Source organism: Filicampus tigris, chromosome 10 (assembly GCF_054856515.1).
Source record: "Filicampus tigris isolate MCC_2025a chromosome 10, RoL_Ftig_1.0, whole genome shotgun sequence".
NCBI lineage: Eukaryota > Metazoa > Chordata > Actinopteri > Syngnathiformes > Syngnathidae > Filicampus > Filicampus tigris.
Window position 1 is genome coordinate 1956421 of NC_141226.1, and position 27328 is coordinate 1983748.

At 40.0% G+C, this 27328-nt stretch overlaps 1 protein-coding gene across 4 annotated transcripts; it reads right to left on the reverse strand.

Annotated features, from left to right (window-relative positions):
- Positions 1 to 1829: 1829 nt before the first annotated feature.
- Positions 1830 to 26523, reverse strand: LOC147140372 (intraflagellar transport protein 20 homolog). Of its 4 annotated transcripts, XM_086042862.1 has the most exons (8): positions 26368 to 26523; positions 24738 to 24847; positions 23926 to 23966; positions 22840 to 22977; positions 22663 to 22748; positions 22474 to 22577; positions 15341 to 15415; positions 1830 to 1982 (listed from the first exon to the last, which is right to left on the reverse strand). In XM_086042862.1, exons 4-8 carry the CDS (start codon positions 22964 to 22966, stop codon positions 1958 to 1960), a joined length of 417 nt encoding a protein of 138 aa, XP_085898988.1. In that variant the 5' UTR covers positions 22967 to 22977; positions 23926 to 23966; positions 24738 to 24847; positions 26368 to 26523; the 3' UTR covers positions 1830 to 1957. The 4 variants fall into 4 exon arrangements, with proteins under 4 accessions (XP_085898988.1, XP_085898987.1, XP_085898989.1 ...); XM_086042861.1 differs by lacking the exon at positions 23926 to 23966; XM_086042863.1 differs by lacking the exons at positions 1830 to 1982; positions 23926 to 23966 and adding an exon at positions 7773 to 8254.
- Between the last annotated feature and the right edge of the window lie 805 nt (positions 26524 to 27328).

Sequence of the window (27328 nt, forward strand, 5' to 3'; positions counted from 1 at the left end):
ACCTTTTTGTTCTAATTTTCTTCAGTATTTTTGTAAAATTTGCCATTTCTTTTACAAAAATCAAAAACAAAGGGCGACACTTTAAACATCTGCACCTATAAGTGAACTGTTTCGCCATTATTATCAAAACGTCGTACATGTCCTGTTTAATATTTACTGTCCCATATTTAATGTCTTTGTAATCCAGTTGAGTGAACTCTTGATCCTTCTGAGCCATTCAATTGTGAAAATCTTCCCAAAGGTTTTTGATATATATCAAAAAATAAATGTTCCAAATTAAGTCTCTATATCAGAATTACAACACACAACAATTTTGTTCCACATTCAATCTTTGTTTCAAAAAGTCACCACACGGATAGATATTATTCATCATCTTAAAATGTTTTTCTTTTGCTTTTGGTGATATGGGTAGAAGAGTAAAGTACCTTAATTATTCTAACTCGCTACTATCTTTAATCTCATCATGAGTGTAACAGATTATTTCTTTTTATGGGCAAGGGAAATATTTTGGATGTAAGGTTACCTCGTAAGAATTTATTAGTACATTTTTTATCAACAAAATTAACCTAATTTTTAACAAGTGATGGCATCATTGGTATTCTTCTATCATAAGTCAGCATTCCTTTTACCATATTTACCATAGCTTGTGGTATTCCTCGAATTACTACAGCATATTGTTGTTTAGTACATTTTAAATCCAATTTAGCAACCAAAGCCTTATAAGGCAGAAGTTCTCCTGCTTTGTCCATTATATGTAGAATCGACCAAATACCCTTCTCTACCCAATCACAATAAAACAAAGATTTTCTTCTCACTAGAACATATCTATTGTTCCAGATAGGAACAGAATGTGGAATAAAATTATGATTATATATCAATTTTCAATACAAAAGGACCTGCTGATGAAACTTGGACAATTTAACGGGCCTCTTACAAATACAAAAAATCACACCTTGACAAAAGATCAATGCCACGACATTTCTCAAATATTTTCAATAATTCAATAATTTCTTTCAATAATTGTTGCAACCGCTTAAGTTTTATCATACCATTCATTGCTTTGTAATCAATTACATAATTGATGTTTGTTTTTCCAAATAAAATTGAAATTTGTTTGATTTATTGATTTGATCAAATAATCCAAAATAAATACAGAAGGCTGCCCTTACGAAAAAGTAGTATACAAGAAGTATACTTTATAAAGTATACTTGAGTATAAGTATACGTATATAAGTGTACTCTGAACTATGTACTTGTAGTGTACTACAAAGTATACTAATTTAATACTTTTTTTATACTAATTTGGAACAAATTAAGTTTACAAAAGTTCCCTGTGCCTGCATGGGTTTTCTCTGGGTTCTCCGGTTTCCTCCCACATTCCAAAAACATGCATGGTAAGTTGATTGGACTCTCTAAATTGCCCCTAGGTGTGATTGTGAGTGCGGATGTTTGTTTCTGTGTGCCCTGCGATTGGCTGGCAACCAATTCAGGGTGTCCCCCGCCTACTGCCCCTTGTGAGGATAAGCGGTATCGATCATGGATGGATGGAAGTTTACAAAGGTATACTCATGAAGTGTACTACAAGTACTCTCATTTATATACTACTGGTATACAAGTCGTATACTTCTAGTCCACAATTTAGTTTACCGGTTTATACTCAAAGTGTACTGCAAGTGCACTCATTTATATACTACTAGTATACAAATTGTATACTTCTAGTTAACATTTTAGTTGATGCACCATTATACTTGTACAGCACATTTTAAGATAGCTTACTGTGCATTTCCAAATACATTGGTAAGTAAAAAGTAAAAAGAAAAGAAAAGTCATGGTATCAAATATTTCTTTATTGAGAAAGGTAGTTCAGGATTTCAATTGTTTCCATTTCCCCATTTATTTGTTTCACATAACTCGTATTACATTTTTTCTCTATCTTCCTCACATCTTGGATTGTGGATCAGGGAACTTCACCTGAGTATGTGCTGTGGGTGAGAAAAAACACGTGAAATAAAACAGTACTCAAATGTTATTTTTCAGTAAACCACTCACAATTAACAAGACATGAAGGGTTTTCTATACCGTTCTGAATTTAACTAGCTCACAGTGCGTGTCAGAGAAAATGAGAATCATGAGGTCGAAGGAACTATGCAAGGTTATCAGAGACATATTTTGGCAAGGTACGGATCTGGCCAAGGTTAAAAAAAGAATTTCTGCAGCACCCAAGGTTCCTAAAAGCACAGTGGCCTCCATAATCCTCAAATGTAAGAAGTTTGGGACAACCACAACTCTTCCTAGACCTGGCCGTCCATCCAAACTGAGCAATCGGGGGTGAAGCCTTGGTGAGAGAGGTAAAGAAGTACCCAAAGATCATTGTAGCTGGGCTCCAAAGATGCAGTAGCGATATGGGAGAAAGTTCCACGAAGTCAACTATCACTGCAGCCCTCCAGCAATCGGGGCTTTATGGCAGAGTGGCCCGACAGAGGCCTCTCCTCAGTTCCAGACACATGAAAGCCTGCATAGAATTAGCCAAAAAAACATGAAGGACTCCCAGACTATGAGAAAGAGATTCTCTGGTCTGATGAGACCAAGATTGAGCTTTTTGGTGTTAATTCTATGCGGTATGTGTGGAAAAACCAGGCACTGCTCATCACCTGCCCAATACAATCCCTACAGCAAAGCATGGTGGCGGGAGCATCATGTTGTGGGTGTTTTTCAGCTGCAGGCACAGGACGATTGGTTGCAATTGAAGGAAAGGTGAATGTGGCCAAATGTGATAAAACGTCTTCCAGAGTGCTCAGGACCTCAGAATGGGCCGAAAGTTCACCTGTCAACAGGACAATGAGCCGAAGCACACACCTAAAATAACAAAGGAGTGGCTTGAGAACAACTCTGTGACCGTTCTTGACTGGCCCAGCCAGAGCCCTGACCTAAACCCAATTGAGCATCTCTGGAGAGACCTGAAAATGGCTGTCCAACACCTTTCATCATCCAACCTGACAGAACTGGAGAGGATCTGCAAGAAATAATGGCACAGGTTCCCCAAATCCAGGTGTGAAAAACTTGTTTCTCCAGTTCCAGCTCAAAACAGGAACTTTATCTACATCAGGTGCTCCAGAGACTGCTGGATAACAAGCTGTTTGTGAAAGCGGAAAAGTAAGAGTTCCATGTTTCCAAGACCACCTTTCTGTGTTACGTCATCGCTAAGGGACAGCTGCAAATAGATCCAAAGGGAACCGCAATCACTGACTGGCCTAAAACATCCTCGAAAAAGCAGCTGCAACGGTTCCAATTTTTATAGATGTTTCATTAGAGATTACAGCAGTTTTACAGCACCTCACCATCCTAACGTCAACATCCATACCTGTCCTTTTGTCAGAAAAGGCTGAGCTGGCCTTCAGCAAGCTTAAGAAACGGTTTACCTCAGTGTCTGTCCTTGTTCACCTAGACCCAAACAGACAACTTCAGCAGGGAGAAATTACAGGAAGTTGCCGTGAAGTTGCCTCTGGAGGAATGGCGTAATTTTTTGGAACGGGTTGATATGCCCATTCATTGTGTGGACCTATCACAAAAATCTCAAATATATCCGATCTGCCAAAAGGTTGTGTTCCCGTCAAGCTAGGTGGGCCTTGTTTTTTTGAGTGTTTCACATTCACTTTATCTTACGTCTTGGGTCCAAAAACGCCAAGCCTGATTCCCAGTCACAGCATAGGGTTTAAACCGGACCCTGACCACATTTTGCCTCCTACCTGCTTTGTTGTTTCTGTATTTCATCTGAGATAGAAGCAATGGTGAAAAAGGCCCAAGGTGGGCGATCCCGGTGGGGGCACCCGGAACTGTTTATTTGCCCCAGACTCTGTCCGCCATCAGGTGCTACAATGGGCCCATTCCTCACGCCTTACCTCCAACCCAGGAATCCGAAGAGCACTGGCTTTCCCCAGTCAAAGTTTCTGGTGGCCCTCAATGTTCTTTCGTCTTGACATGCAAGGTATGTGCTCAAAATAAATCTTCCTCTAAACCTAGTTCTAGTCTGCTCTGTCCACTCGCCATCCTCAGGCATCCAAGGTCACAAGGTCACTTCGTTACCGGATTTTGTTACCGCTCTTCCTCCATCAACACAGTCATTCTCACAGTGGTTGTCAGATTATTAAAAATTGCCCACTTTCTAGCCCTTCCCAAGATCCCGTCAGTCACAGATACTGCAGAGCTGTTGGTCCAGAGTGTCTTCCGTCTGCACGGTATTCCATCAGACATTGTTTCACAAGGGGTCTCCAGTTCACTAACCGGTCTGGAAGACATCATGTACTGTTCTAGGCACGGCTAGAGTCTCAAATCGGGATACCATACTCAAACCAATGGTCAATGTAAGCGGGCCAATCAGCAGCTAAAGGATGCACTCCGCTTGCATGACGCAATCCCATCTGACTTCGTGGAGCACCCAACTTGCCTAGTTGAATACGCTCATAACACTCTGCCAAACGCCTCTTCAGGTATGTCCCCTCTCCAATGCTCCCTAGGATACCAACTGCTACTATTTCCCTCCCAGGAGAGCAACCTTGCAGTCCCTTCCGTGCAATCTCACATGCACCAGTTTGAAAGTCTATAGACAAGCCCGGTCCGCTCTGATCAGAGTCTCGTGTATAAGGGAACCGTCGCCACACCCAAGCACCAGCCTACGCTGTTAGTCAAAAGGTGTGGCTCAATACTAGGATTCTGCCACTTCGTGTAGAATCCCCCGCTTATTTGTTCCCTATGTACAACCCATGAACAGTGCGACCGACACTCCCGACCTTTCTTCAGGTTCACCCCACTTTCCATGTCTCATAAATTAAACCAGTTTCATCAAGTCCATTTTTACCCCCTGTGCCGCCTCCTCCTCACATGGTAATCGATGGGTATCCTGCTCAAAACATGAAAAAGCTTCTGGTTATGGGTCGCCGTGATCGTGGCCTCCAGTGCTCGGTCGACTGAGAAGGTTATGGCCCAGAGGAGAGAAGTTGGATACCTGCTGGACTGCCCGTAAGAGGAAGGGTACTGTCAGACCTGCTGTCTCAGCACTCTGAGCCCAACCCGTGTGTGCATGTTTGTGAGTGTCTTGCAGTTTTTGGTATGTTGGAGAAACCAATAACTGCACCTGTTAAACCTAATTACGGCTGTCTGCAGATCATCAACACTCCATGTCAAGTTTGTACATCCAGCGACTCTGTACTTTCCTGTTTGTTTGCTCCACATTTATCCATCTCTTTTTGTCTCTAGCCTGCTCTGTTTTTTGCTCATTCCACTTCATCCTGCTCCCTGCCAGCCTGAACTCAGCACAGAGACGCGTTTCAACAAACATTCTCACCCGGCCACAGTGACCACCTTGTTATCTGTTATCTGTCATCATCATCATCATCTGCTGTTTGTCCTCTCGTCTCTACATTTGGGTCCTCCACACCTCTAACAATTTAAACTCTTTACAATGAAAAGTCAAAAACTTTTTGTGCATTTTTACTATGTTATGATCATCATTGGCACGGTGTTCGACTGGTTAGCACGTCCACCTCACAGTTCTGAGGTCGTGGGTTCAATCGCGGCTCCGGCCTCCCTGTGTGGAGTTTGCATGTTCTCCCCGTGCCTGCGTGGGTTTTCTCCGGGTACTCCGGTTTCCTCCCACATTCCAAAAACATGCATTGTAAGTTGATTGGACTCTCTAAATTGCCCCTAGGTGTGATTGTGAGTGCGGATGTTTGTTTCTGTGTGCCCTGCGATTGGCTGGCAACCAATTCAGGGTGTCCCCCGCCTACTGCCCGAAGACGGCTGGGATAGGCTCCAGCACGCCCTGCGACCCTTGTGCGGATAAGCGGTATAGATAATGGATGGATGGATGATCATCATTAAAATACACCCAACAGTTTTCAAGCAATGTACAGTAGTTAATAAAAACAGATCACAAACAACTGGCATTTTTTAAATGTATTTTATAGTCAAAGTCATTGTCAGCATAACATGAACAAAATAGATAGGAATTTGGTTAGACTTTCATGAATGTACAGTAACTGGTACGCCGGTACGCATGTACAACAAAAATTACGTGAGTAACGACGCGCCTTTGCGTACCTGTACACAGTGGTGCAACGGATCATCTTTGAGCCGTGATCGGTACAGATCAAACATCACGGTTCGAGCCGGGCACGATCCACAGAATGGTTGGTGAAAAAAACTGTGCGCGTTCAAATTAAGTCAATGTAATTAGTCCGCATTCACTGTAATAGCAGCAGAGAAAGTTGGAAACCCTCATGGCTCACTTGAGTCGCATATGGGAGCGCTTTGCAAACATACTCAACGAACACACCACCTCCGCGAAAACTAAATTCAAAATAAAGCTGATCAAATAATAGATTGCGTCACTGATGCCAATGCAATGGCCTTAGTAGACTTTTACTTTGAAGTTGACCTGAATGGTGGCGTAACAACTAACTTGACTTCCGTTTTCGACGTCCCGGCTTGTCACCTACATCAACACAACGCCATCCTGAAGTCATATTCAGTCGCTAATTTAGGACACTAACAAACCGCTAGTTAATTAGGCTGTCATTGTATGATACGGCACAAGTCTCCTGCTTTAGTGGCTAGCAGCTGTTATCATTAGCAACAAGTGCCTGGCTAGTAGTTCAACAGCTGTTCCTTGGCTTTTTTTTTTTTAAACTTCTTTTTCAGTAATGTGGAGATTAATTTGTGATGTGCTGTCCATGTGTAAAGGAAGGTGCCTTAAATTGCACGTCAAGGTCTTTTTCATGATGAAAAAAATAAAATAAAACATTGTCTTCATTTTATAAAAACACGTTTGCTCATGAAATAATTTTAAGAAAACATTCAGCTGAAAACATTCAGCTGAAAATGTAAATCCTAAAGGACTATGTCATGTCATCTTCCAAACCGCTTATCCTATATAGGGTCGCGGGGAGTTGCTGGAGCCTATCCCAGCCGTCAATGGGCGAAGGCAGACTACACCCCGAACTGGTCGCCAGCCAGTCGCAGGGCACACATAGACACTGAGCGGGAATCGATCCCACGCTGCCCGCACACAACTCAGGCGTGTGTACCACTACACTATCAGCGGACCCTAAAGGACCATATTAGACTTTTTTTTTTTTTTATTTAATGGGCAAGTGTTTTACAATATAAATGAAGTCAAAGTTCTAATTAACTTTATTTTATTTTAATTTTTTTTGCTGATCCGAAAAACAATATTACCGTGACTCAAAATCCGTGACCGATCTGAATCGTGACTAATGTGATCCGTTGAACCACTAATGAGTACCAAAGTCAATCTCCTGGTACTCATGTGAGTAACCCATGGAAAAAATTATGTGCACCCCTGTGAATGTACCACAAATACAGAGGGTTACAATTGCTGGTAAAATTCAAAAACCAGCATAACTAACATCTAGACATGCCTTTCTTGTTCTGGATCTCATATTCTTTGAATTCCAAGTTCAATTTGAATTCAGAGTTAGTATGGAGAAGGAAAGGTATGGCACCTGACCCAAAGAAAGTCAATCAACATTTGTATCAGCAAATTTCATCCTTTATTAAAACTTTGATGCCCATCTCTTCTGTTTATTTTGAAGGTTATCAACCTATTCCAATTTATCATACTCCAACCTGTTGTATCCCATCTTCAAGAAAATAAATAAAGACTAAGAATTGAATTGTACTTTGCATCCTTCAACAATTGATCACACAGTTTTTCAAGTTTGGATAGAGTTGTGGTCAAGAAAAAGCAACACATATTATGTATCAAACATTTATTGATTTTGTATGTATGTATGTATTACAGAAGTCATCTTTTGACTTCTGTCAGCATTCAGAATCGATGTGGAGACAGACAGACAGACAGACAGACAGACAGACAGACAGACAGATAGACAGATAGACAGATAGATAGATAGATACTGAAGTTAGCTGCAGAATAGATGGATAGATACTGAAGTTAGCTGCAAAGAAGGCATGGCAAAGCATCAAGAGGGGCATCAAGAGGGAGGGAACCCAGATGTGCTGATGTCTTAGCAAAGCATCAAAAGGGTGGATGCTGTTGTCCATGGGTTCCGGACTTAAGTATTTTACTCAAGCATACTTCAACAGAAGTGAGTGGGACCCAGGAATTGAACCCGAACCTTACACTTATAATACAACTTCGCTTCCACCCGAACAATGGCACTTCCAATGTTTTCAATGCCTCATTAATCCAGTTCTGGTTGGCTTCTTTAATCAACTGGAAAAAGAAAAAATGGAACAAATTAAAACTACATATTCTGACAATGCATAACCCACCTGCAAGCCAGTCAGTCTATTTGTAATCGTGTAAAACAGATATCAGAAAATGACCATCTTTGATTAAATTGTCTTCATATCCATTATTTTTCAACCATGTGCTTTAAGTAATTCAGTGTTTTCATCAGCCTACAGAAGGGGTGGGTATCAATAAGATTTTATCGATACTACTACTCTTAACCTCCTAGGATCTGGCGTCCACAAATGTGGACTTCACATTTTCACTTGCCTAGAACACAATGCTACACTTATCTCTACAAGGCTCTGGTGTCGACTTCCAAGGACATTATACTGCCACTTAGTGGTGAAAGAAGAGTATAACACATTGCAGGTTAGACTCAAGATGGCTGCCAATACACCCAAAAGTTCAGTCAGTTACTCCCGATCCAAATGTGGACCAGGTGAAAAATTCACTCAAATTTCATGGCTGATTCTTGTTCAGATATGTATATAAGTCTTCAAGGTTTGTTACTTAAGTCAAATTTGATAAAGGTTAGTAACTGTAATGATTTACCAGGCTAGTAAACATGTGGACAGAAGGACTTAGTTAAGAACATTTTGATGAACATATCCACAAATGTGGACAGAGGGGGTTACTTTTGAAATCGTATTTGGGGATAATTTTGATAGAAAAAAAATGTTTACTCCATTACAAGAAGATATGGCATGTCATGTTATGTTATAAATAATTTTACATAGATTTTTTATTACAAAATTTTCCACCCCAGAGCATTATTCTGTATCACAAGTGCTGGAGTTGCTGGGGTTAATTGGTGGAGAGGAGTGGAGTGGAGGTGGAGGATTTGTCAGACATTGATGATTCTGTGGGGTATACTGATTATCAGCCCCCACGAAAGGAGACAAGCAGCAGTGATCAAGACAGTAGTGGGTGTGAGGACCCTATTCCACAGTCCTCTCAGCCTAGCAGAGGACGTAAACGTCTCCGTGATGAATATGAAGGATATCGCTGGGATCATGACAATCCCAGAGCACACACTCCCAGGCGTCGCCCTTGCTGAAAAAGATGAGGGTGATGTTTCAAGCAATGTACCAGAAGAGAAAGCACCAGGACCAAGTCATCAAGAGCCTTCCAAGAAAGGCCGTGGTGTGCGATGGAGGGCTTCTCCGCTAACACCAAATCAAGCCCAGTTGAAGGTGTTGTGCTGGATTTTGACATTTTCCAAGGTACACATGCAGTCCATGAGCAGGTTGAAGAACCAGGGGATCTAGGTTTGGCAGGCTTGGCGATAGATCGTCAAACTCTGCTTTCTAATACAAAAGTGTATTATGACCGATTTTTCACATCCATTCAAGGTGTTGAACACATAATGAAGAAACAGGTGTATCTAACCGGTACAGTTATGAAGAACCGGGTTGCTGCAGCAGTGCAGAAGCTACCTGCTGACAAAAAAATGAAAAAAGATGAAGAGGTACCTCTGCGCAAGTTACCACTGAGGATGGAAAGATTTGCGTTGTGAAGTGGTATGACAATAAACTGATTTTGATTATGTCTGTTGTTCATGCTAGAGAGCCAGAAGACACCTGCCAGAGATGGGACAAGAAACTGAAGAAACATTTGACCATTTCATGACCAAGTACCATCCGTGAATACAACTCCAAGATGGGTGGAGTTGAGCTTGTTGATAGAATGATGAGTTACTATCGCACGAATGGCCGTACAAGGAAATGGACACTGCAGACACTAATACACTTTACCGATCTGGCTTCAGCCCACAGCTGGTTATTGTATCGCAAAGACCTCAGTGTATTTGGCACTTCAAAGAAGAATATCATGCAGTTCCTTGAATTTCGTATTGAAGTGGCTATGATCTTCTTGGGTCAGCATGACAATGACAACTCTGGCTTTTCAGAGCAGGAGTTTGGGACCAGATGTTTGGGACCAGGGAAAAAAGTGTCCAGTGACTGCAGTGCCCCATGTCTCACTCTGCAAGAAGGCTAATGCACATGTGCCAGAGGTGATAAACTTGAAGGCACTACACATTAAAGGTTACAACAGTAACAATGCAAAATTTAAAATGTTTACTTTTACAGACATATGTTTTCCTGCATATGTTAGCAGCACTTAAAATGAGCCATGTGGCTCACATGGGCAGAATTTATCATTTAGTTTTTACTCAGGGAAAATACTGCTGTGTTCAGACACCAAATACAGACTTTTGTACATTATGACTCAACTGTGACTTTATTTATTCTATGGAAATATAAAACAAATGTCCATATTTGTGGACATCCTTTTTCTCAGAAACTACATCACGTGAAAAGATAATTCTTTGTATTTATAGTCATTAGGTTCCAAGGAGCCTAAATAACCAAGAGAAATTAAAAATGCAAGCCAGGGAAGAGTCAAAACTAGGGACAACTGCCGCTTCCAAAAGACAAGGGCAGTCCGCCCAGTCCGCTTTGCCAGGACTCCAGGAATATTTTTACGCTGCACAAGTTAGGCCCCTGATATACTGGTACAAGGATGGATACGTTGCAAAATGGCAAAATGTAGAATTAGGGATGATTGACACTGAGATACAAAACTTAATAGCACACAAGGGTCTGTTGAAAATTTAAGTAGCCAATTGGGAGCGATAACCAAAACTACAATAGAAATATGGAATGTGATTCTTGAAAAGTATAAGTTGGAAAGAGAGGCAACGGTTTTAAGATGGTTCGCATTTGATGACAGGTTTTTTCCTGGGGTAAATGACAAGGGATACAGACAATAGGCAAATAAAGAAATAAAAGAATCACAGCTATGTGCATAATAGTTGAAAGGGGTAAGGTGCTGAGTTTTGAAAAGCTGAGGGATAGATTTGCACTGAAGGGATACAATCAATATCGATATCTGCAATTAAATTATTATTTTGTGAAGGAGGTAAAATCTACCAAGGAACATAAAATCATTGAGTTTTTAAGAAGGCTTATGAGGGCAGAAATTGTAAAGCAATCTCAGATATGTACAGATGTTTGATGTAATATAGGGAGCATTCATCATTTTATATCAAGGAAAAGTGGGAAATAGACTTGAAATTGCAAATAACGGAGGACGAATGGCTGGATAGCTGTAAAACACAGTGCACATCCACAAGCTCCAGGATCTGGAGGGAATTTAATTGGAAAAACATGGTTAGATTTTTTATTACCCGTAAAATTAGGAAGGAAAGTAGCCACCCAACAAACATGCTGGAGATTATGCGGTCACATAGATGTTGACCATGCATATATATTCTGGTTTTGTCAAGGATTACAAGTATATTGGGATGGAATTTGGTGTGCTTTAAGGAAAATAATGGGGTACGAAATACCGAAAACATGTAAGGTACTCTATTTAGAGCACTCAACACGGGACATAGTGCAGAAGAGAGATGAGTATCTTGTTAAAGTACTTTTATCAGCAAGCAAAAAAGTGATCACGAGACTATGGTACAAAACTGACTCACCAACCGTGGATCAGTGGATGTGCACTGTGGAAGAACTATTTGTAATGGAGAGAGTCACACACCTAATACGACTACAAGAGGCTCAGTTGGAAAACAAATGGAAAAAATGGACAAACTATAGAACAAATGGAAGAGGACAATGACACCACCAATGGGACAATAGAGACTCGATGTATGAATGTGGTTTATTGGTAAATGTATGTTAACCCCTACACTGTGATTTGGTAGTTTGGTTTGTTTAGTTTGTTGCTGTTATGAAAAAAAAAACAAAGCGAGCAAAGCGCACAGCCGCCGGGCCCACATGCAAAGCGCACGGCCGCCGGGCCCTCGAGCATGCTCTATTGAGTTAACAGCTTCTTCTTCATTGGTTTAAACGCTTCTTTGTTGGTTTAAATGTTTTTTCATGTTTGGAGGCGGAAGCTCGCTCCCTACAACACGCACCATGCAGCAATCGGGTTTGTTTTCTCTATTAAACATTTTATCGAAGGCATTTTCTATTGATATCGATCACGTGTCAATCATGATACATATTGATATCGAATTATCGTCCCAGCCCTAATTTATACATCTGGTTAGGAAATGCCTATGTGGCCCTGTAGTAGCGCTGATGAAATACTGTGCCCCTTCCTTGGCCTACGGTCTACCACAAGCCAAAGATCCCTAGTCATATTAGGGCCTGAACAGCGACCGCTGCAAGGTCACCATTGTTTTTTGTCGAAATTATTATTATTATTATATTCATTTTCATTCCCGAAAACTAATCAAATTTTTATGGACCTAAAATGTACGAAAACTCACCAAACTTGGGGCACTCATCGAGCCTGGTGAAAAATGTTGTATATAATGATAGTCCAGGCCTGAAGACAGCGATTTACTTATTTTCCATTGTAGTCGTAGCGCCACCTACTGGCTAAAGGAAATACATGTTTTATTCTTTGAAGTTTTTTTTTCTAGTGGGTTAACCAGCTCTACCTCATATTTGCTAGGAAGAGTCTTTAGGCCTTCATGATGTTTAAACACAAAGTTTGTGATTTTTCACGAAAAAGCTGTAGCCTAGGCAATGCATAGATTGCCAATGAAACAACACTGATTTTGAGAATCTAAACATGCACAAAAACTCATGGAAATTTGCAAGGATCAGGCCTGGCAAAATCATCAATATTTTATTTATTCAATTTTATTATTATTATTATTACTATTATTTTAAATGGCTCACTAGCACCCCCCACACATTTATTTACAAAGCAGTCCTGGTTGTACGTTTCACCTGGATCTACAAAAATTTGATGGTATATGTAACAGCCTAAAAACCTATTAAAAAATAAAAAATCGCTTGGCACCATATGGTAAACCTAATCGGAAGTCCGTCATTTTGAATTTACTTCAAAATTTGGCATCGCCTGAACTACAAAAGCTGCTGTAACTTGACTCACATGATGATATCTTGTCAAAATGTCACACATTTGGTAAGAGTCTTGGCCTGAAGACATCTAAAAATGTATTTTTCGTCATAGTGGTAGCGCTACCTACTGCCTAAAGATTTTTTTTTCTTTGATCTTTTTCTCCTAGCGCGTTAGCCAGATTTACCTCATATTTGCTCAGAAGAGTGTGTAGGCCTTCACTGTGTTAAAACCCGAAGTTTGTGATTATTCACAAAAGCTGTTGCCATGGCAACGCGCTGTTTGCCGAGAAAACAACCGTACTTTTGAGGGTCATGAAACATTGCAAAAACATCAGTGCTGACAACAGCAACAATATTTAATTAGGTGATTGTGCAATTTTTAAAAATGGCACAGCAGCGCCCTCTGACAAATTTTTGACGAAGCAGCCCCGACTGTCATGTGTCATCTTCCAAACCGCTTATCCTGTACAGGGTCGCGGGGAGGTACTGGAGCCTATCCCACGCACACACAGACACCGTCACTGAGCGGGAATCGATCCCACGCTGCCCGCACACAACTCAGGCGTGTGTACCACTATCACTACCAGCCCCGATTGTACGTTTCACCAACATCTATGGATATTTGGGGGTATATGTAACAGCCCAAGACCTACAAAAAAGTCTCCTAGAGCCATATGCTAAAGCTAATAGGAAGTCCGCTATTTTGAATTTTCTTTCAAGTTAGCCCCCATTTTTGGGTTTTGAGAGGTCACATTTTAAAGAAGAGATTTTGTCCGATTGTCTTGAAACTGTGCGTGTTTTCTTCTTGTTCAAGAAGACAAGGAAAAGCAATGCGTTTTATTTCGTCTAATACTGTGGCCGTGATGCTGCTCTGTTTGCCAACAAAATTATTTTGATGATCTTAACATTCGTGATAACACATGAAATTTGGCACACAAATCATGGCAAAATAGTCACTATTTTATTCGTTTATTGTGTGTTTTTTCAGTAGCGACCCCTGCAACGTTTTTATGAACCAGCTCCGGTTGTATGTTTCAACAAGATCGATGAAAGGTTGGAGGCATATGTAACAGTCTAAGACCAACAAAAAGCATCTTGGAGCTATATGCTAAACCTAAACAGGAAGTCCATTTTGATTGTGGCACCATTTTGGCCTTTTACAGAGGACATATTTTAAAGAACTCCCCCTAGATATTTTATGAGTTTGACTTGAAACTAAATATCATCTAAATATGTTCAAGATATTCATTTTATCCAACACTGTTGCTGTGGCGACATGCTGTTTGCTAAGAAAAATCCCGCAGATTTTGATGGTCTTAAAATTCGTGCTAACATATGAAACTTGGCATACACAACATGCATGACTAAAATATCACTGTTTTATTGGTTTATTGTGCAGTTTAAAAATAAGGCTTTGTTGCGCCCCCTCCAAATTTTTAACGAAACAGCCCTGATTGAACATTTCACCAAGATCTACCAAAAGCTGGAGGCGTATGTAGCCCAAGACCTGCTAAAGGTTTCTGGAGCCCTACTCTAAACTCAACAGGATGCAATTTTTAATTTCCTTTCAAATTTTGCCTAATTTTTGGCATTAAAAATGGTCATATTTTATCAAAGTAGCTTTTCATCTGATGTACTTCATTTTAAACAAATTCCCATTTCAATGTGCCAGTATCCCAACATGCCAGGGCTGCGAGGGCCCTTAAAAGCTGCTCGCAGCTCTAGTATTAAATGTCATTTCTTTCAGTTGAAGTGAGTCTGCCATAGTCATTGTTCCTGTTTCTGATTACTTCAGTATTTTGTACCATTTCACTTGTCATTAAACATGATGCATATTTAGCTGTTATAAGTTTGAGATTTTATTTTATATTTGTATTGCTAACGAGTGTGCTACCTCTTGGATAAGTTATTGCAAATTGGAATTGGCACTAAAATACTTAATTGGTAATTAAATATGTATATTTTTCTCAAGTAGTGTTTGGCAGACAGAACTTTGTGATCAATGAAATTTGTCCCTTTTATGTGCGAGTGTGGGTGCATTTGCCATCCTCCTTTTAATTAACTTTTGCTTGTTCATGCATATTCTATTTATCGTTTGAGATGTTGATATGATATACTGTATGATGTAAGGAAATGTGGCAATAAGACAGTAGAGAGTACAAAAGCACATACTTACTGCAAAATAAACTGGTTGATAAACTCATTCTGCTCAGATTCCACTTTAGACAATGCATCACATTCAATGTGATATCTGAAAGGACATATACAGTGTTGATATCATTATATGTAAAAACATCAATCTACTAAATATTCAAAATTTTTCCAATGTCAATAGATACATTTTCCTAAGTACCAAAAAAAAAAATCCTGGTGATTTTGCTGACAGCGATGCCGAATGTCACAAACAGAACATCTTTATGGTGGAAATTCATTCAGGCGGCTGGTATCCATAATCTTGTTCTTTCGGACTTCCTGACAGCCGGTCGATCGGAGGAACCAGAGGAACGACTGCACTTTTTAACTTTTACTTACTTTTTGAGGTCACCTCACATTTTTATATATACTCCATTTTTACTATCCTATTTTTACATTTTTACTTTTTGGATGCTTTTTGGATGTCAACTTACGGACTCGATCCTGCCCTTGTGCCGAACAGCTAGCATACCGCTAGCATACGCACATCGGCAATAGCCTAGCCTGGGGCTAGCGCAAAATGCCTCCCCATCACAGCGACAACTCGGACAGCTTGGTGGAAAAAGCAAACAACACAATTGCTGACCTGAGAGAGGATGTTCGCCGCCTGTCAGAAGAACTGCGGAAAAGAGAGTCAATCGTGTCTTCTTTCACGACCCGATTCCCCCAACTCTCCGCCGTCGTCATGAATAGCGTCATCCCTACCGGGGCCCTGACGGCGACGGCGACGGCAACGACTGAGGCTCCCCTGATGGACACGGTGATTTGGGATCCAGCTGCCATCCTGCTCAGCACCACTGCACGGTGCCACCTGGGTCGAGGTGGTGTCCCGCGCCAGGAGAGGCAGAGAAACACCCCCCCGACCCCAACTGGTGCTGAAAAAACGATTTGCCCCTCTGGAAAATTATTCTCCTGCTCCAACTACCGCGCTGCCGCGGTCAGGGACGTCTGCTGCTGCTTCCGACCCAGATACTCATTTGGATTCATTTGGGTCCTCTGGTGCTCCTTCTCCACATCACCCACCAACCACCGTTATAATCGGGGACAGCATCATTATACGCACTCATTATTTCCGCACTATCACCCCCTGTTATCCCGGAGCCAAAGTTATGGACATAGTGAACATCTTGCCCGGTGTTCTTGACAATCTACCATCATCCATATCCCGGTTCATTGTCCACGTGGGGACGAACAAGACAGTACGTCGACAGTCAGAGCAGACTAAGAAATACTTTAATGCTCTTTTTTCCTTGCTGAGAACGTGCGTGCGATTAGCAGCATTTTACTGACGCTATCTCGCGGCATTGAGCACTTTAGTCGTCTTTTGGGCCTGAATACATGGCTCCAGCGCACTTGTGGCTACCTTGATTTTGATTTTATTGACAATTTTAACCTATTCTGGAACCGCAGGTCATTCTACCAGCCAGACGGGGTTCATCCGAACTCTCTGGGCAGTTAAATTTTAGCTGCAAATATCCACCATGCCATCATAAACTCCACCCCCTGCTGACTTCTATTTACTAATCACTCTGCACACATTCTCCCCTCTTCATCTCCGACCTCTAACTACTGCAATAACAATCTCACTACCCTCACTAACTCTCCCTGCAGGCCCCATTTATCATCACCAACCCCATCGGACAGCTTTTTCATTCATATAATCACAGGCAGTCGCTTCCTACGCACTCACAAACAATGTGGTTTTAACAATGACAATCTTATATATGTCAACACTCATCACTCATACGACCATGAACGCACGTCCAGCACAAACAATAACCTGGCTGTGCTGAACGTGCGCTCACTTCAAAACAAAACTTTTATTATAAATGACATGATTTTAGACAATAACCTAGAAGGTATTCTTTTATCTGAGACATGGCTTGGTACAGATGCTCCAGTTGTTCTCACCGAGGCTTGCCCACCGAATTTTAATTTTCTATTTTCTACCAGGAACGAAAAACGAGGAGGTGGGACTGCATCAATTTTCTTATCTCAAAAGAGATAATTTTTAAAAGATATTTATCATTTGAACACCATGCATTTGTTTTTAGCAGTCACCCTATTATCTGTGTCACTCTTTACAGACCTCCCCATCATTCCACTTCTTTTATTAGTGAGTTTTTCACATTTTTTATCGATTTTATATTCCACTTATAACAGAATTTTAATAACCGTCGATTTTAATATACATGTTGACGACATCTTGGACCCACTATCCAGAGAATGTTTAAATCTTTTAAACTGTATGGATTTTAAACAGCATGTTTCACACCCAACTCACAACAGAGGTCACACCGTGGACCTAGTCGTAACCTACGCGCTGTTGGTGTGTCCCCTGTTGTTGACCTGGCTGTGTCGGACCATTTTTGCGTGTATTTTAACATCGCCTGTTTTAATTATCAGGCATCCCCGATAAGAACAGTGAGATAACGCTACCTATCGCGTGTATTTTAACATCACCTGTTTTAATTATCAGGCATCCCCGATAAGAACAGTGAGAAAACGCTGCCTATCTTCTGAGGTGGCTGCAAATTTTATCGAGATTTTAAAGAGCACTCCTGCTGACATTTTACCTGCACCATGCGATTCTATTGTTGACAATTTTAACAAGAATCTTAAGTCATCAAAAGGCTGGGCGATATGACTGAAAAGTCATAAAGTAGAAAGTGTAAAGTGTTTTATATTGGTCGATATCAATATATATATAGATTTTTTTTTCTTTTTTTAAACTATTGAAAATAATGACCGAAGAAAAATACATTTAGGTTATTTTATTTTGACATAATACTTAATCTTTAATAAGAGGTCAATGTAACTATGAAAGAGTGAAATAAACTGGTCGATATAAAGATTAAATAAACTCCATTTTAAAGATAATGTGCTTAGAAGGGCTGGGAAATCACAATCGTATTTCATCAGTCAATATTGATAATTATTGATTTTGTTTTAAACCTTTTCTCTAAATAACAGTTAACTGTTTTTTGTACATCGTTATGTAGTCTAATGTGCAGTTTGTCCTCCATCAGTGCATTGTAAACGCTTATTTGCATTAGGTCTACCCCAAAGCAGTTGTTTAAACATATATTGGCCTTCATTCACTGTTCATCCAATGTAAGTGAACGCATACTCTCTTGCAATGCATACATTATCGTTGACCAACCGTCTTAGGACTACTTTATCTTTTTAGCGGACTCATTATTGCCATAGTCCATTCATATTTTACTTGCTTGATTTTACCTTGAGTGAGATGCCGGTGTCGGATAAGGCTAACTACTGCTAGCATGTCAAAGACAAGAACTCCTCTACTTGTACACCATGACTCCATCCACAGGTTTTTGATAGGGTTATCATGCATGATATAATTTAATTGTAAGAGTTATACTGAGTCGAGTGGTCATTTATTTGAGCAAAGTTAAGGGCGCTCGCTTGCTGCACGCGAGCATTGCGCAAGGCCGCCAGGCCCGCGAGCATAGCGCAGGGCTGCCGGGACCGCAAGCATACCACAGGGCCGCCGGGCCTGCGAGCAAAGCGCACAGCCGCCGGGCCCTCGAGCATGCTCCGTTGAGTTAACAGCTTCCTCTTGTTGGTTTAAATGCTTCTTCCTTGTTGGTTTAAAAGCTGCTGCTTCTTTGGTTTAAACGCTTCTTCTTCATGTTTGGAGGTGGAAGCGCGCTGCCTACATCACGTACCATGCTGCGGGTTTGTTTTTCCTTTTCTTTTTTTTTTCTATCGAACGTTTTATCGAAGGCATTTTCTATTGGTATCAATCACGTGTCAATCGTGATACATATCGATATTGAATTATCGGCCCAGCCCTAAGTCATCATTAGATTTAGCGGCTCCACTTTTAACCAAAACTATAAAAATAAAGGATGTACCCCCGTGGAGAGATGATGCAGTCAAGACATCAAAAAGAAAATGCAGGAGTATAGAGAGGAGGTGGAGAAAACTGAACTTACAGTGCATTATGAAATATTACGTGAACAACTCAAATCGTACAATAAAATAGTCAAACAGGCAAGAACTATTTTTCAAACCTCATCTCAGTTAATAAAAGCAACCCCAGATTTCTCTTCTCCACCTTCAATCTTTTAACCAACTCCAATTTCAATAAGTCCCCACAGAGACCAACAGACGCTCTCTGTGAGGACTTTGCAGACCACTTCAGAAGTAAAATCGATGACATTAGGTCCAGTCTTTTAGCCTGTCAAAACATAAATTTTAATACACCTGGACAGTCATTTTTACCTGAGGAAACACTGGAAAGTTTTGCCCTGGTTGATGCAAGGATACTTGGTCGAGTAAATCCAACAACCTGCCTTCTAGATCCAATTCCCATATCTCTTTTAAAGACATTTTACGGATTTTTTGAGGAACAGATTTTAAACATAGCCAATTGCTCTCTTCAGACAGGTGTCTTCCCCGCCGCCTTTAAAACGGCAGTGGTGAAGCCCCTTCTCAAGAAGAGCAATCTGGACCCGAGCGTTTTTAACAATTACAGACCTGTATCCAACTTTTAGAAAAACTGGTCTTTCTCCAGTTAAATTATTTTTTAAATACAAACAATTTTTTTGAGAAACATCAATCTGGTTTTAGGATGAGCCACAGTACAGAGACAGCCCTTTTAAGGATTTTAAATGATAGAAGGTATACCGCAGACGTGAAAAAACTCACAAGTCTTGGTGCTACTGGACCTAAGCGCCGCTTTTGATACAGTAGATCACCAAATTTTATTAAACAGACTTAAAAACCCGGTGGGCATCTCCGGTACTGCTTTTGACTGGTTTTACTCCTATCTCACAGACAGAAGTTTCTTTGTAAGCATGGATACTTGTTCCTCCAAAACCCATGAAATTAAATGTGGGGTTCCCCAAGTTCAATTTTAGGTCCAATACTTTTTAATCTTTATATGCTACCCCTTGGGGATGTCATCAGAAGACACGGCATCAGCTTTCACAGTTACGCTGATGACACACAGCTGTACATTAGCGTATCTCCTGATGACACAGGACCTATTGATACACTTTTAAATTGTATTTTAGATATTAAGTCATGGATGGCAGAGAATTTCCTACAGCTCAATCAGGACAAAACCGAGGAGAAACCTTTACCAAAATTGCTAGATTTTAAACCCTCACAATGTGTAAAGAACCTGGGCGTTATTTTTTACTCTGAGCTCAGTTTTATTCCTCATATTAAAAATGTAACCAAGATCGTTTTTTATCATCTTAAGTATAATGCCAGAGTCCACCCGTTTCTCTCTCAGGCTAACACAGAGGTGCTGATGCATGCTTTTATATCATGTTGTTTGGATTGTTGCAACGTCCTGCTCTCTGGTCTTCCCAAAAAGAGTATTTCTTCCCTTCAACTACTGCAGAACTCAGCCGCTCGGGTGCTGACGAGAACCAGAGGGCGGGAGCACATTACACCAGTTTTAAAATCGCTGCATTGGCTCCCCGTGTGTTTCAGGATCGATTTTAAGTTACTTTTATTAGTTTATAAATGTCTTAATGGTCTTGGGCCATCTTATTTATCTGACTTGCTTTTACCATAACAACCCTCGCGGATCCTGAGGACCTCTGGGGCCGGCCTTTTAATGAGGACCAAAACGCATGGCGAGGCTGCATTCAGCCAATTTGGTCCTCAACTTTGCAATAGCCTGCCAGAGGACGTCAGATCTGCAGAGACTGTTGATATTTTTAAGGGGAAGCTCAAGACACACCTTTTTAATTTGGCCTTTAAATAATTGTTTTTAGTCTCTTACTATTTTTATCCAATCTTATTGTTTTATAGTTCTTAGCTTCTTTTATTGCTTTGTCTTTTTGGCTTCGTTGTCATTTTCCTTTAGCTTCATCTAGGTTTTAACTCCAGTGTTTCCTCAAGGGGGGCCTCCGCGCTGGGAGTGTCCCCGCCGATTAGGTGTCCCTTATTTATTTTTCAGGGAGTTGGCCACCCTAATCACCACACAGCACCGAGGCAATGAGCAGTTGACAGGACAATCAACAATGCAGTACAATGGGTGACTGGCAACTCGATCTCTTTAAATGGCGTCACTCATCAAAGATTACCGGAAAGTTCCGATCATATGCATTTTCCTTGTGAGTTGCTATGGATCTAATTATGAATCTGTGTGGGTTGCGTCACAAAAAATAACAAAAGTATGCTTAAAATAGTTTTAGCCGTTAGTATTACTCAAAAGATACGGTAGTTGGCCAAGTTTAGTTCCCACTTCATAGTTGCACACAATAACTTTATAAGTAGGTCAGGTCAGAGTAAGGTCCGACTCCATACATGTTTCAGCCAAATCCATCTAGTAGCATTACGAGTGAAATCCCGTAATTCTATTACAAAGTCCCTGCTACTATGGCAACCAATGCCGATGTTTACAAATGTTCTATATTTTTCAAATTACGTTATGGGTTCATATATTATACATATAAAAGAATACAGTCCGTGGCTTAAAAAATGTAAACCTTAATTTATGCTAATTAGGGCCATTAAATGAGCCAGAAAAAGATCAAAATCATACTCAGCAAGTAAGTTAATATGAACCTGTGTGGAGATACGTTGATAAATAATAAAATTCTACCTGTTTTACTGTAATTTGAAGGTGGTTTATTGACTATATTTTCAATAGACAAAATAAAAAAAGTCCCCCCAAAGGCCATTTTCCCCTACACAAAAAGATGAATTCCTCCAGAACCTATGATCCGAAGTTATTGCTGCATTTATACTTAGGTGGATGTGGCCTTTCCAACCAGACTATGCATTTTTCAGATTTTTATTTTGGGGAAATCCTGTCATGCATCTACTTTAAATCAGCTGGCACGCTCTAGAGGTTGTCAGGTCTTGAAAGACTTAAAGGCTGTGTGTTGATTTATTTTGAGGGAACAAAACATTTTAAGTGTGATACAAGCTGTACACTGACTAATTTAGAATTGCAGCAAGTGTCATTTGTATAGTGTTTTTTAAAAATGTTATACTGTACAGAAATTTAATTTTTAACGTTTCACCTTTTGACAATTTCCCATTAGTTTTGGATTGTAGCCACTGTTCTTTGAACTACTAATACTAGTAATTTTGTACTAACCTGAGGTTTTAATTGTCATTTACCTTTCAAGTTGTGTCTTCTTCTCTGCAATGAGAGCATGAAGCTGCTGCTGGAGTGCTTCTCTTTGCTTTGCCACTAACTTCAGCAAGTTTCTTGCTCCAATGGCCTAAAATTTGAGATAGCATGATAGCAGTGGCACTTGTCAAGTTTATGTTGATACTCATCAAGAGGGAAAAAAGGCTCAACCTTACCTTGAACTTTTCTGTTTCTGTCTCTTTTGCCAACTGATCTACAAGCTCAATTAGACATCTAACCTTTTCCTGAAACTGTCCAATTTCTGTAAAAGATGGATAGTAGTCATATGTGTTATCAGTAAATGAGATAAATTAATCAACATTTATGCATAAAGAAAAAGACACAGCTCTTACTGTCTCCAAATTCTTTGCACTCTTCCTTGAGTTCTGAGGTCTTTTGGCTGACATCTGGTTCTAGTGCTCGTAGTTTGTTGAATTCGTCAAAAAAAATGCCTTCCTCCTCTAATAAGTCTTGATCCATAGCCAAAGGGCCTAACAAACAACATAATGGGGGGCGGGTTGGATTTCGGTGTTTCACATTTTACTGCTCAAAAAACGTGTATGGACAATGTACGCACACACAGTCACTCACTCACTCACACACTAAGACCCCCCCCCACACACACACACAAATACACACACACTATAGGAGTTTTCAAAGATCATGGCAAAAGAGTGCCTCTCTCAATGATATTCAAAAAGGACAGTGGTACTGTCTGATCACCTGTAACATTTTCTAGCTTGAAAACAATGTTAGCCAACTACCACCTAACAACATAAAGAGTGACTTATTAGGTCTGGTAATGATAATGTGTTGATATTGAGTGGTAGAAGTTGAGACATTTGCCACATGTTCTCAGTAGAGCTAATCACTCAAAACTATTCCATGAGACTGGAAGACTGCATACTTATTCAGATGATAAGAGGTGGGAGGAATCAGGTGGATCCAACCATTTGATGATAAAATATTACTTTTCTATCAAGAACACCATTGTTTACTTTTAACATTTCTCTAGTTTGTTAAAAAAGGACATACAGTAAATAAAATCCTGAGGGATGTCAAATTTTGGGGGTGCTTGGTATTACTTTAGGGAGTGCTTCAACACCCCATAAAATGGGCGACACATGCCTATGGGCATTGCAAATATAGTATTGGTTATATTAATTGTAGTTTGGATATATATATTTTTGTATGGACAAGTTTTTGTAGTTGACTGAACCGTTGGCAAATTTTTATGTTCACAGCCATAAAGTGCGGACACACAGACATTGGTGGATTAATTCATACAGCACATTCGCGCATATGCCACAAAGGTGAAAGTGGTGAGAATTGTCCTTCATGGTTATTAACGACATTAGTGCGTCAAAACCTGCAGGTTTTGACGCACGTATGATGCACGAATTGGTATGTGTGCACGGTTAGCGAAGGAGGCCCATTACCTCAAAGTTGGCAACACTGAAGTCTCTCTTCTTCGCTTACACTGACAACACGCATGTACAGTAACAAAAATATTAAAATAAAAGCAGTGTATACTTGACGTTTTATTTTGGCATTAAAAAGACTGCAAGGGCTGGTCAGACACTTTCGGAGGGTCAGATATGGTCGCCGGCCCTAATTTTCTCACAAGTGCTGTAAGTCTTTAAAAAGAAGTCAACGCAAACATTTTTTTTTCAAGAATATGTTCCCAGCAGGGCCACTAGTTGAAACACGGCATTCTGATTAATTTTGCGTTTGTGGAATATAAGTTAAGCAGCAAAATTCACTCATTTTTAGCCATCTCCGGGGGCGGCCATTTTGTCTTCTGTCGACTGATAATGACACCACAACTGCTCACAACGACCAATCACGGCTGACCTGTTTTCTGAATCTGAGCCGTGATTGGTCGTTGTGAGCAGTTGTGATGTCATTTTCAGTCGACAGAAGACAAAATGGCCGCCCCCAGAGATGGCTAAAAACGAGTGGATTAACACTTATTCCACAAATGCAATATTTATCAGAATGCCCTGTTTCAACTAGTGGGCTTGCATGGAACATATTGCTGAAAAAAATATGTTCGCGTTGACTTCCGCTTTAAGTTGAACAATGAAATTGGTCAGTCGGGAAAAAAAGGGCGGCAGTATAAAAGGCTTCATTGTACATGTCAAAAAGCTTAAAGTCCAAATGTGAAATAATTTCAGAAAATGGCAATGAAATCTAAGTAATTAAACATCATTATACCAAAAAAAGCATGAAAAAAAATCATTTCTATTACAATTTCTTGCAGCCAGTCGGGAGTTGTAAACAAGATGCTTTGTTTCAAGTGTTTCTTGCAGAATTGAACAGGTATGCAGTTGAACAGTTTCGATGTTGCTTGTGACGAATCTGCAGACAGGAAAAAACAAAATTACTGGACTGGCATTGCTCAAACGCCACAGTTGGAATCAGGAGCAAGTTAATGTGGAAGCCAGTTGAATTGTAACACAAACTGGTCCATTTACGTGCCCTATTCTTATCTTTCGGCCACTCAAACAACTGTTGGCCTGAATGTGAACAATGCATTGCCACACAGCACCGAGGCATTTTGCCTAAAAATCCATTAAGAATGGCAAAGTGCAGCAAACGTGAGAGTAAAGAATGCAGTACAATGGGTGACTGGCTACTCGATCTCTTCTCGTGACGTCACTTGCCGAAGATTACTGGACATTGCCGAACATTCGCATTTTCGTTGTTAAGCGTGTTGCTATGGGTCTAATTATGAATCTGGGTAGGTGCACAGCGGCATAAAAATTAACAAAAGTATGCTTAAAATAGTTTTAGCCGTTAGTATTACTCAAAAGATTGTTGGCCATACTTCACACTTTGTCTTTAATGTCACTTAGGCTAGGTTTACACTGCAGGTCTTAATGCTCAATTCTGATTTTTTTTTTTTTTTTAATCCGATTGTTTGGTGTAAGCGTTCATATTACATTATCTCAAAATATAGAACTGATCCCCTAAATGTTTTGGATTTCATGGACATTAAGCATTTTCCTCATTAAGCAACATTAAGCAATAGTGAGCACCAATGGAGATGAAGATGTTCATGTCCATAAAATCCAAAATATTGGTGCGACCGTTTTGATATGTTCAGACACTGATGTAGGTATAGGTAGAGTTGTCCACATATATTTGGGTAAAATTTGATCGCAGTTTTCTGACATCAAGTGACATTAAGCTATTTTTATGGTGAGGAAAACAATGCTCATAAAATCCAAAATATTAGGAGGAATGTTTTGATATTTTCAGACATTGATGTGAGCATATAGGTAGAGATGCGCACATGAATTTTGGTGACGATTGGGCATAGTTTTCTAACATTAAACCACTTTTTAGTTTATCTCTCTATAGTGAACGACTATGGACAGGAAAAAGCTTAAAGCGCATAAAATACAAAAATACTGTCTCGATAGTTTTGATATTTTCTGAGACTGAACGTAGACGTGCATGGGAATTTTGGTGACGATTCACAGCGGCTTTCTGACATTGTTTTTTTTTTTTTTTGTTTTGTTTTTTTATCTACATTTAAGCCTTTTAGACTGTCCCAAAAAAGGAGTACAAGAACAACGACCCCTCGTGCTCAGTTGAGAACTACACTAAACTTGTTATGTACAACCCTGGTTACAAAACAACATTGTTGCAAAACAGAGCAGAAATAATCTAGCAGGCTGTGAGTCCGTACAGTGGAACTACGTGGCATAGCCTACAGTCACGTGAAACAACGCCGAGTATTGCATACATCCCTCTTAACTTCAATGTAACTAACGACAGCGTTAGCGAAGCTCAATAGCAAATTAAACTTTACCATATGTACGTATTTGTTTTAACGTGTGGAAGGCTAAATAATAACTGTGTCTAATGCCTACCTGTTACGATACTGTAAGGGGTTTAACGGTAGCAAGGGTTCCAATATGGTCTCCGTTTAAACCAGTATTTCCCGTTGTTGAGCGTTGTTAGGCCCAATCCCAATACCCACACTTGCACCCTACGGTGCTCATTGAAGGTCTACACGTAGCCGAAGAGTACATAGTGTTCGAGAGTGCAGTTTACAAGTGTACAATTATACGTAGTCGAAGAGTACGCAGTCTTCGAGAGTGTAGGTTACAAGTGTACAATTCTGCAGAATTGAGACAATGCTTGTGATATCATCGTTTTTACGCCCCTGCGTCATAAACCATGGCGGCACTGGTTGTTGTTTTGACAATTTTGCTGTTTAAAGTTGTATTAAAGTAAAAAATCGTCCTTCCAGGCGATGGGAGGCTGGGATCTATGGCTCCATTGTTTGGACATTTTTTTTAAATTAATTAAATGTGAATAACAGGTATACAAAATAACTTCTATACAACAATGAGTACATGCCAGGGGGTATAAACACGTTCGATACATTCAAAAACGTTATATTTAGTACAAATAGTAATTGTTTTTATGGCATTTTTATTCAGTGAGCAACTGATCAATTTTATAATAGACTTGAGTGTTTAAAAGTGTTTAAAATAGGGTTTCTAGTCACTATATTTGCTTTTGTGAAGATAGAATTTAGTAAGGATGAGTAACAAATTTATAATAAAGAATACATATTTTTTCAAAAAACCTTCCTATTTCTAAGTAAAGTCTCTGTAGAGTTGTGCAATAATAAATCTACTGAAGTCCTTTCAAAATGTTGTGGAGTGTGAACAGATCCAGAAGAGGTGCTGAACAGTCAGGGTGTCCCTCGGAGGGCCGTTATGACTGTTTTCCCATATAAATGTATATTTATGTATATACTGCTTTATATGATCATATACACAACAAATTGATGGATAGCTGGTTTCGAAATTAGAAGCCAGA